At 41.2% G+C, this 11762-nt stretch overlaps 1 protein-coding gene across 1 annotated transcript; it reads right to left on the reverse strand.

The window, feature by feature from the left end:
• Nucleotides 1–511: 511 nt before the first annotated feature.
• LOC110644349 (DNA-directed RNA polymerase II subunit RPB7) lies at nt 512–8900 on the reverse strand. The gene is made up of 5 exons (XM_058138317.1): nt 8714–8900; nt 8551–8601; nt 1675–1740; nt 1513–1581; nt 512–772 (listed from the first exon to the last, which is right to left on the reverse strand). The coding sequence occupies exons 1-5, from the start codon at nt 8723–8725 to the stop codon at nt 710–712; spliced, it is 261 nt and encodes an 86-aa protein (XP_057994300.1). The 5' UTR covers nt 8726–8900; the 3' UTR covers nt 512–709.
• Between the last annotated feature and the right edge of the window lie 2862 nt (nt 8901–11762).

The raw sequence follows: 11762 nt of genomic DNA on the forward strand, positions 1-11762 counted from the left end.
AGATATCATTAAAAAATATATAAATATTATTTGAATAATAAAATAAATAAAAATATATTGAAAATTTAAATTTAATTTTCATATGTAGATATGAGATTCAACTATACTATAATCGAGAAATAAATAAAATTATTAAAATTTTAAAATTAAATTTATTTTACTTTGATCGAACCCATTTTCAAGGAGAAGGCAGTGAACCAATCTAGCATCAAGGAGAGTTTTTTGGTGGGTACAAGACAGAAGTAACAGATCGTAAGTGTGCTGGGTTGGATAAGGCTAATGATAGAAGAACTTAAGTGCTTGTTTTAGGTTGCCTTGCTTACACACAAATTGATTTAGCTGGTTATTGTTGGATGTTGTGGTGGTAGCAGTGACAGTGGTGTTAAGGCTTAAGTTTATGAACCAGATTGGTGACTGGTGGTTTAGGAGAGGCAGAAGGTAAGAGAGTGGCATCAGAAAAGAAAAACATTCTAAGCCCTTAAAGATTTTATGTCATGTTCAACTATTATGATTCCAAATGAAATATGACTTTGCACCGTTCTAATTTCAATTGCCTGGGAAAGAAAATACTCAACATGTCAATGTATTAGTATTTCTTAAGATCCGAGTTGAGAAGAAAAATTCATAAACTATATAACAAGCAGTAAGAAGAGAATGTATTGCATGCAGGAAAGTTTGATGCAATTGAAGTTTCTGGTACACAACTCCACTAAGCAGTTGCTGGATCATTTATCACGCCCAGGAAATCATCCTTTATGGTACCAATGCAAAACTGGGCAAAAAAAGCTACAGTATTAGATGTGCAGTAATGAAATTAGATGCTCAACACAATGAGGACTTCTATATTTTGATCACTGCCAAAAAAAATAAAAAAAAGATTAAGCAATCTTTCTTGCAGAAGTACCCTATCTTTGCTTGTTCAAAGTATTTATATATAAGAAATCACTATCTAACTTAAACAATCTGAAGAAACTCAGTTAATTTCTGGATCCATATATCCAGAGCATTATATTCAGAACTAGTATAGTCCAATCAAATCATATCAGACAAAACACAAATTGAAAGTTTCTGAAGCATAAAATCGGTGAAACATGTAGTTATAGGCCGTTCATGTTGCAACTGTAAAAGCCTACTTTGCAATAATGTAATTTCTATGAAATACATCAAGTGAAACAGGGAATCTAATGGTCCAATGGTAAATGCCCATTTCTTTTATGACAAGAAACACGCTAACCCTAGATGCATATCAGAGCCAAAGCAGTTCATAAACTTAACCATTCACAAATTCTAAGAATCAAACCACTTGCATCAAAAATAAAATGATATTCCTAACTTGATAAAATGGTTTTTATGGTTTCCTAGTAGTAAAAGGCCCATAATTACCCAGTTACAAAAGAAGACTAAATTCTATAATTTCAGATCCAGAAAAAGGAAATGTCATTGAAGTTTATGGCTGATGAGAGAAAATAGCCAGTAAGATATCAAGAAACAAACGTGAGATTATGCACATACAATTTCTGTAGCATCAACTCGAGTCCCTATTATCTTCAATCGCACTTCACTATCCTTCTGAATCTTAACCTGAAAATGTGCCAGAAATCAATGACATGCAATTTTTCATGTCAAAAATAGAAGAGTGATTTCAATTCAAAATATACAGAAAGCAAAGCATACTGATCCATCCGAAGTTGTATAACTTGGCATATCTCCAGACTGGAACTCCATATCATCAGGTATTAGCTACAAAACATGATGAGAGCACTAAGTTGCAGAAATGGGGGATAAAATCACAGTTTTATGCATGTAACATTTGTCAATGAATATAATAGTTGTAGAGCCAAGAGACATGATAGGAAAACTAATAAGCTTGAATACAAATAGGCTACTTATGAAACAAGACATAGGTTAGAACACAATATGACATTACTATTTGTAGACACCATATTTTGGCCGATCCCCATAATCAATAAACTCTGAAGCCGATCCCCAACCCAGTTTTCTAATCAGCCACTCACATTTCCGATCTCTCCTCAAAAGAATCGAATAAATACCAAGTCCTCATATCATATAGAGTTCCCACCGATCTCTCAAGCTAATTGCCAAGTCCCCTGATCAGCTAATTATATTTCCGATCTCACTTGCCAAACGAGATTGAATCCTCTTACCACCAGTCTTATTGCCGATCTCTCTTTTAAAAATTTGAGAATGATAAAGGTTTCGACTCGGTTTACAGATGATCCCGATCTTAAGTGTTCGAAGCCAAATTTCTAATTTTAATTAAGTCCCGATGCATTTTGTGTTTTCCGATCTCCTATACTTAGATTAAAAATCATTTTCAGTTGTCATGCTAATATGTTCAAACAATCAAGTGCTTACGCAATTTAGAAACTTTCCGATCACAATCAATCATCGAACAAAAGGGGAACTTTCATTTCATTTCATTTCAAAATTTATACAAGTCATTCGGCTGGGGGATCGCCCCCAGCCGGAACTACATGTTGTTCGTTTTCCCTCTCACCTTCAGCCTCCTCTTCGCTATCCTCACCTTCGTCCTCGGGAGCCAGGTTGGCCATCCAGGAGAAGTCCTCCTCAGGATAACGCTTCTTGAGCTCAGCCAGGAGATCTCTGTGAGCATTCACATAAGCACCGGCCACTCCGGTCACCATTTCTTCTTCTTTCGCTTTGAGCTCCTCGGCAAGATGAGCGAGTTGAGCAGCCTCATCAGCTCGGAGCGCCTGAACTCCCTCGAGAACACGGTCTCGCTCGGCCAGAACATGAGCTTGCTCGGCCAGCTTGTCCTCATAGAACTTCATTCGTCCCTCAATTTGGGATATGTAGTCCTGAGCGGACGAAAGTTGGGATCGGAGAGAAGACACCTCATGATTCATCCTCTCGACTTCCTTACCCAGGCGATGAGCCTTCTCCCGGACCATGTGCTGGTTCACCAAACACTCCACGTTCAGGCTCATAGATCTGGTCAAGATATCATCAAGGTTATCCGGAGACAGCCTATCCCGATCTTCTCGAAGACAGATAGAGGACGCCAAGACCTTGGCGAAACCAGGGTTCTCTTGAACCGTGCGGTTTTTCTCCAACGAGTGGATCAACACTTGGGCACTGCGGGAAAGGGTCCTTACAGGAGGCTGGGAAGGACCCCCTTCCACACTTGGAGCAACTGGAGGAGGTGGAGGCGGCTCTTCTCGGCGAGGAGGTGATCGGACCACTTCTATAACCGGAGGCCCAGAAGGTTGAGACAAGCCTCCCTGTATCTCCCCGGGCTCATGACCAGGAGTTCGAAGCAGCTCGGAATGTTTGATCTCCCGTACCTTCCGGGAGATCTCTCTCTTTCGCTTCCGGCTCTCCTTAGAGGCTTCGCCGCTTGCCATACCTGCACAAAGAAGAGGTCAGTGAGATCGCTAAGGTCCAAAGATCTGAGATATAGAAAATACCGATGCCGAGATCAGAGAGCTGAAGCCCGCGATCTTGACCGGTAACCAGCTGCATAGTCCAATGGTGTAGCTCGGTCGTCACTGCATCCAAACAAAAGAACTTCTCTCTGGACGCCTGTTCCTTCAACTCCATTACCATTGCACCCTCTTCCCTATTTAGGGCGATGTGCTTCGTAAGCAAATGACCCTGATGCAGCCAGCTGCGGGGGAAGCCCTCAAAGCTGTTCGGAATTTTACTCCTCAAGATAAAAAAGCGGTTCTTCCAATTCTTCAAGGAGGAAGGTAGGTCTGTAAAAAGCCCACAATGTGGTTTCGCCTGGAAGAACCAATACTCGTCGTCCTTGCGACGAGTTAGCCGGTGCAGTTCAGCGAACACCTTAGCTATGGGTCGGAGTCCTTTAGCTCGGCATAGGCCTCGGAAAGCTACCAAGATCCGCCACGAGTTCGGGTGAACTTGAGCGATGCACACTTGGTGATATTTCAAAACTTTTTTGAAGAAGTCGTCCAAAGGGAACCGCAGACCGGCCTTTAATTGTTCTTCGTAGACCATGATCATATCGTTCTCCTCGAAGAAGTGATCGGCACGAAGATCACCGTGACACTTAATCAATTCGTAGGAATCAGGCCGGATGTTGTACTCCTGGCTGAACGACTGAAGGTCGGTTTCTTGCAAGATTGACGGTAGCTCGTCCATGGGAAGATTTTCCCTCCCCGAAGAAGGCACATGCCTTGATGGCGCTGGTTGTCCCCGAACTGGAGCGGAGACCCTAGGAAGTTCAGGCTGCACGCTTGGTCCGACCACCTCTAACTCATCGGACGACCACGAGAACTGAATGGAAGGGGGGCTTACTGCTCTCTGACCCTCGGCACCGCTTATTTTTAAAGGAAACAGGAAGTTTAAACTAAAAGAAAGATCAAAACCCTTACCGAAGCTTGATCGGTGTCGGAGGAAACTTGAGAAAACGAGAGAATTCGGAAGTTGTTTGCGAGAGACTGAAAATGACATAAAGGAGCAACGGGCTAACCCCACCTCTATTTATACTTGCCCGAGCATTTAATGCTCATGATGTTCCAGGTAATGCATCGGATAGCAGGACTCGCCAGCTGTTCCGACACGTCTCACGAATATTCCCAAGATTCCATGAAGAGATCGGTTAATTATAGAGCGGCAGATTAAGGTGTTTTGAATTACGGATCGGATAAGTGTCATTCAAATGAAGAATCAGATCGGATAATCACATCAGAGATCGGAAAATAATCAATGTAATAATAATAAAATGATAGTGGTCAAAATGAAATTTTATTTCCGAAAAGGTCAGATTACATCATTTGGGCGATCTTCAGAGATCGAGATTACACAAAAGTTTAATTACATCATTTGGGCGATCTCTAGAGATCAGATTACATTAAAAGGCAAGTTACATTATTTGGCCGATCTCTGGAGATCGGCATCACTTCCTATCTAGCGAAGGCCCATGTCAAAGCCTAGTCTCGTGGCTGAGTCAAAAGATGTGTCTGATCAGGAGACCGGCCGTTGGATAGATGTACAGCTTAGATGGGGTGACTATGACTCTCATGAGGATGTAGAGTCATTTCTATTGTCATCGACCAGAACCGAGCTGTAGTTGGGACACCCAATATAGTGAGGAGCCAAATGAACATCAGCGGGCAATCACCGAGGTTGAGTGGAATGTTAGCAGTCTTCTCGCCCGAAATTGGATCGCCAATTATATTGGCACAGTAATCCGAGATCGGAATGATCGATATTTTCGATCTTAATCGGGAAATTAGTCCAGTTCTCTCACTGTCATCAAATAAGGATATCATTACATCCCGATCACCGGGGTTGTAAATTTTCAGTCGGGACACGAAGAAAATGGTCGGAAAAAGATCAAAAATAGTCACCATGGCCGGAATTATTGCCGGAGCAGTTAGAACAAGAAAAGTGAGAAGGAAAGAGGAAAAATCAAATGAGGAAGGGTTTCCTGCTGAAGGTATATATAGGGGAGAGTTTGAAGCATTTATTATTAGCGGAAAACGAAGCAAATGTCTTGATAACCGAAGCAATAAATGCTCTGACTGAATTGACCCGGATAAAGGAGAACGCCTTAGAAGGAGAGAGATCGGGAAAGGCGTTCGAAATGAGAGAACCGGAATAAGGTCGGAAGGGATAGAAGATCGGGATACAAAGAGAATAAGACAACTTCTAATAACCGTCGTCAGAATCAGAGCCGAGGTAGTTAAAGCGTCGCAGACGAAATCCTCACCGCACGCCTCAGAATCGCCCACATTGCTGACAGAAGCCAGAATATGTCACAACAGTGCTGTACATCTCAATCTCCACCGTTGATCTTATCTGTAAGGACGAGCTCGGAGCCCTCGGATCAAAGAAGAAGACGACAAGACCGGCGCCTTTTATTCCCAGCCCTTGGATCGTCCCGGACAGGAGAATTTGGGACCGTCAGATTAGAAGAGGAAAAGGATAAATATTCTGAAGGGGATCTCGGCCGTCCGTTCTGATCCTCTTTAATTCCTGAGCCTCAGATCATGTCCTTTGAAATCCTGACCCTCTATCTCCCTCAAAATAGATCCTGACCCTTCATGGGGAGCACCCGGTTCCTATAAATACCTGCATGAAAAACTGTTCAGGAGACGGGCAAAAAAGGGAGGTAGTTACTATAGCGGTAGAACTCTGAAACTTAATTCAGTTCGTTACTCTGCTATTTTTAAGCTTTGGTAAGGAAAAAACTTTTGAAACTAGTTTTCTGAAGTGTTTTCTTGCAAAGGGATTCTTGAACACTAAAACTCTCCATTTTCAGTTCCTTCATTATCCTGTGACGCTTTTATTTTCAGTTCCTTATTTCCACTCTCATTGTCCAAGCTCGACTTCATTCAACTCGGTTATTTCAACCAGACAATATTTTAGCTAAGCATCCTTCATTCCAAGGCGAGCCTTCGCCCTCAGGCTAATCAGCCCGCAGTCCTTTTACGTTTTGTGGTACAGCTATTAGTTCAATAGATTCGGCTCCTTACAGGTGAGTGTTTATACCTCCGTGTTATTTTACGCATTCCCTTTATTTTAGTGTTTGTAGTTTTCATCAAGTTTATATTGTGCAAAGAAGGTTATTCCCGAATTTACTTCCTTTGTCAATTGGTCCATTCTTTCTGTTAAGCTTTGATACTTCTAAACGCGAGAGTCCTCGTCCTAAGTAGCGTATAAGTAGTTGGATAAAATGTAGGTAACTGTATTTTAAGCGTTTCTTTAAAATAGAAGGTCTGAATAATACGTCAGGAAAATAGTGAATCACTAGGCTGACATAGAAAGCGAATCGGTATGACGCCATAAAGCGGAATAAAACCAAATTTCAAATAAGTAAAACAAATCGAGTATCAAAAGGTACGGGTAAGGCGACCACATAGGAGGTCGGAAAATTCAGTCTGGTATTCCCTGTCTAGTCACAAGGTACCAATGAGGTAAAAGAAGTCTTATTCCGATCCCTGGCGTCTTTGAGTGCCAAAACCATTAGTTTTAGGCTCTTGTGATGTGTAGTCGTAATCGAATAATGAGAGGTCAGAAAAATCCTTATTCGACTCCCATTAAAGACTCCCATTAAAGTAAAAGAGATCGGAAGAAGGTTCTTGTCCGATTCTCACTTAAAATTTTAATAAAGTACAAGAGATCGGAGGAGAGTTCTTATCCGATTCTCACCTAAAATTTTAACAAATATTTACAAGAGATCGGAAGAAGGTTCTTATCCGATTCTCACCTAAAATTTTAATAAAGTAAAAGAGATCGGAGAAGAGTTCTTATCCGATTCTCACCAAAATTTTAACAAATATTTACAAGAGATAGGAGGAGAGTTCTTATCCGATTCTCACTTAAAAACTTGAACAAATATTTAAAAGAGATCGGAGGAGAGTTCTTATCCGATTCTCACTTAAAAACTTTAACAAATATTTAAAAGAGATCGGAGGAGAGTTCTTATCCGATTCTCAACCCAAAAATTTTTAATAAATATTTATAGGAGATCGGAGGAGAGTTCTTATCCGACTCCCAAATTAAATTTTAACAAATACGTAAGATGATCCCCCTGAAATAAAATTAATACGCAACAGCAACTCACTAAGGTTGTCTCATTTACTTATGTATCTGGGTAATCCGGATTAGTGAAAAATCAAATATTCCTTTCGGTCAAAAGGATTAACATTTCCATTCAAACCCTCCTAACTATGAAAAACGTGAAGTTAAATCTGCTTACCCTTGTTGAGGGACGAGGTGGGGTGCCTAACACCTTCCCCACCCGTTTACGGACCCCGAACCTAGAATCTCTGTTTTTGAAGTGGTTTCATTTTAACTTGCTTTCACAAATGGTTTTCTTTAATTTCCCTCAAAATTAAAGTGGCGACTCCTCACTATTCCCACTTCGGTGAGTGTTCGTCCAAGTGACCGCAAAACACCTTGCGACACTATTGTGCACTTGATACAAAGCATTCAACAAATATATAAGATTAAGCATCAGGAACAAAAATGGCTTTATTACATACAGTCCAACTTTCCCTTATAATATTCATTTCTCCAATTATAAAACTGCTTTCCTTATGATATTCCACCTATCCTACAAAGCAAACAAATGAAAACTTTTAAAGTTCGTTTTATCTGCATGGGCCTATTAAAAAATGTTAAAAATACTGAAGTATGACATTAAGCAAGTATTTTTCACCCTAATTCTTGAACCAGACATAATACTTAATTGCTAAGGAAAAAGCAAATAACAAATTGGCAAAACCAAATTCTTTCTTCTCTGACTTTTGGGTTTATGAAATTATAAGCTTCATACAACTACGTCAAAAAAGCGGTACTTCCATAAATTAGGTGATTTCAATTTTGTTGTGCTCAAAACGTAGTATAGCTTTAATGCTAACATTAATTTTAAATGAGTAATTCCTACATTTCTAAATGACCACACAAGGCAAACATGCTGAAAAGCATCGAGGGAACAAAGCAGTCTTGTTAATGCAATGCAAAGTGGAAAGCTCACATTCCTCTAGGAGAAAACAATGAAGTAAATATAGAAAACAATGAAGTAAATATAAAACTTACATGGTTTGAAACAAAAATTTGAACTGGTCCAGCTTCTGCAAAAAACCCCATCTGACAAAATTCTGAATAAAGTTACTCACTGACCATACTTGACAAATCCAATTATAATTTCATAATGTTATTAAGAGCTTGATTGGTAAGCGTGTAAAAGAGAAGCACGTACCTTGTTTACCATGGTAACAACGGCTTCCAAAATCTCTCCTTTAAAAGGCCTGAACACAACACACTGGTACTCCACTGGAAATGTCACAAATCCTGTTCCATCTCGGATTAATCCTTTCCCAATGTTCTCTATGCCTGTTATTGCCACCACAAACCCATGTCGACCGCTGCAGCAATACCAAGAAATTAGAATAATGTTTACACAAAAAAATTATTCATCATCAATAGAAGAACTAACAAATCATCAAGTGTTTCAAAGAAAGTAACTTCAAAGAAACGTGACTAAGTTTCAGAGAAATGATTTTTAAAAAAGAAAAAAATGAAATCATGCTATATGACAACTAGGCACGCCCACCTACACCTATTTGAAAAACCAAATTCCAGTTAAAAAAACAGAGCTTGACAATTACAGAACAACACTTTTCATCCCCCCATTTTGTGCTTCAAAGGTTGTAAAGATCATTAATCAAGGTAATCTGATAAGATCGAGCAGCAAACACACACATCCAAACATACATTTTCCAGCAACAAAAGTGGCTCAATATTGGTCCATAACACACAGAGAAACCTGTATAACAGCAGGCCTCTTCGCAAATATCCAGTGAGACAACTCATAATTTGAACATAACATAACCATACCAAGCAGCCTTTCTTCCTCAAATAACCACCGTCAATGACCTGAAATGCCACTTGTTAGTTGCTACGATATTGTTAGTAGCGCCAACACTTTAATTCCGTTCAACTTTTCACAAATATTAAGTTCTCCTTAAAAGAATATAAGACATAATGCCATGACACCAAACGATTCAAATAAACAAGGTTTGACTAAGAGGTGGAGCTTTCTCGCTGGAAGAATCCAAAAGCTACTATATTCTTCTCTTCACGTTTCATAAACCCTTAAAAATGAAACGTTTATAAGTGGTTCAATTTCTCTCTTGCATTGGAATCTAATTTTAAGAACTCATTCTCTTCAATTCCAAAGTTGAGTGAAAAACTTCAATTTAAGAGATGGCTATTATGAATTTTTCTTCAAATCCCACAAAAATTGAAGATTTGGGTTCTAATCACATTGATTGAGAGATTGATATACGAAGAGAATCGAATGCAGTAAACACTCCACTCGACTTCCTTACCCAGGCGATGAGCCTTCTCCCGAACCATGTGCTGGTTCACCAAACACTCCACGTTCAGGCTCATAGATCTGGTCAAGATATCATCAAGGTTATCCGGAGACAGCCTATCCCGATCTTCTCGAAGACAGATAGAGGACGCCAAGACCTTGGCGAAACCAGGGTTCTCTCGAACCGTGCGGTTTTTCTCCAACGAGTGGATCAACACTTGGGCACTGCGGGAAAGGGTCCTTACAGGAGGCTGGGAAGGACCCCCTTCCACACTTGGAGCAACTGGAGGAGGTGGAGGCGGCTCTTCTCGGCGAGGAGGTGATCGGACCACTTCTATAACCGGAGGCCCAGAAGGTTGAGACAAGCCTCCCTGTATCTCCCCGGGCTCATGACCAGGAGTTCGAAGCAGCTCGGAATGTTTGATCTCCCGTACCTTCCGGGAGATCTCTCTCTTTCGCTTCCGGCTCTCCTTAGAGGCTTCGCCGCTTGCCATACCTGCACAAAGAAGAGGTCAGTGAGATCGCTAAGGTCCAAAGATCTGAGATATAGAAAATACCGATGCCGAGATCAGAGAGCTGAAGCCCGCGATCTTGACTGGTGACCAGCTGCATAGTCCAATGGTGTAGCTCGGCCGTCACTGCATCCAAACAAGAGAACTTCTCTCTGGACACCTTTTCCTTCAACTCCATCACCATTGCACCCTCTTCCCTATTTAGGGCGATGTGCTTCGCAAGCAAAGGACCCTGATGCAGCCAACTGCGGAGGAAGCCCTCAAAGCTGTTCGGAATTTTACTCCTCAAGATAAAAAAGCGGTTCTTCTAATTCTTCAAGGAGGAAGGTAGGTCTCAGAAAGCCCACAATGTGGTTTCGCCTGAAGAACCAATACTCGCCGCCCTTGCGACGAGTTAGCCGGGCAGTTCAAATAACACCTTAGCTATGGGTCGAGTCCTTTAGCTCGGCATAGGCCTCGAAAGCTACCAAGATCCGCCACGAGTTCGGGTGAACTTGAGCGATGCACACTTGGTGATATTTCAAAACTTTTTGAAGAAGTCGCCCAAAGGGAACCGCAGACCGCCTTTAATTGTTCTTCGAGACCATGATCATATCGTTCTCCTTGAAGAAGTGATCGGCACGAAGATCACCGTGACACTTAATCAATTCGTAGGAATCAGGCCGGATGTTGTACTCCTGGCTGAACGACTGAAGGTCGGTTTCTTGCAAGATTGACGGTAGCTCGTCCATGGGAAGATTTTCCCTCCCCGAAGAAGGCACATGCCTTGATGGCGCTGGTTGTCCCCGAACCGAGCGGAGACCCTAGGAAGTTCAGCCGCACGCTTGGTCCGACCACCTCTAACTCATCTGACGACCACGAGAATCGAATGGAAGGGGGCTTATCGCTTCTCTCACCTGCACCGCTTATTTTTAAAGGAAACAGGAAGTTTAAACTAAAAGAAAGATCAAAACCCTTACCGAAGCTTGATCGGTGTCGGAGGAAACTTGAGAAAACGAGAGAATTCGGAAGTTGTTTGCGAGAGACTGAAAATGACATAAAGGAGCAACGGGCTAACCCCACCTCTATTTATACTTGCCCGAGCATTTAATGCTCATGATGTTCCAGGTAATGCATCGGATAGCAGGACTCGCCAGCTGTTCCGACACGTCTCACGAATATTCCCAAGATTCCATGAAGAGATCGGTTAATTATAGAGCGGCAGATTAAGGTGTTTTGAATTACGGATCGGATAAGTGTCATTCAAATGAAGAATCAGATCGGATAATCACATCAGAGATCGGAAAATAATCAATGTAATAATAATAAAATGATAGTGGTCAAAATGAAATTTTATTTCCGAAAAGGTCAGATTACATCATTTGGGCGATCTTCAGAGATCGAGATTACACAAAAGTTTAATTACATCATTTGGGCGA

Source organism: Hevea brasiliensis, chromosome 16 (genome assembly GCF_030052815.1).
Source record: "Hevea brasiliensis isolate MT/VB/25A 57/8 chromosome 16, ASM3005281v1, whole genome shotgun sequence".
Taxonomy (NCBI): Eukaryota; Viridiplantae; Streptophyta; class Magnoliopsida; order Malpighiales; family Euphorbiaceae; genus Hevea; species Hevea brasiliensis.

What these genes read in the sequence shown, in the direction of transcription:
- LOC110644349 (XM_058138317.1), bottom strand. An exon ending in ATACAACTTCGGATGGATCA is followed by an intron (nt 1,582 to 1,674) that starts GTATGCTTTGCT and finishes GCACATTTTCAG; the next exon opens with GTTAAGATTCAGAAGGATAG. An exon ending in GAGTTGATGCTACAGAAATT is followed by an intron (nt 773 to 1,512) that starts GTATGTGCATAA and finishes TTTTTTGCCCAG; the next exon opens with TTTTGCATTGGTACCATAAA.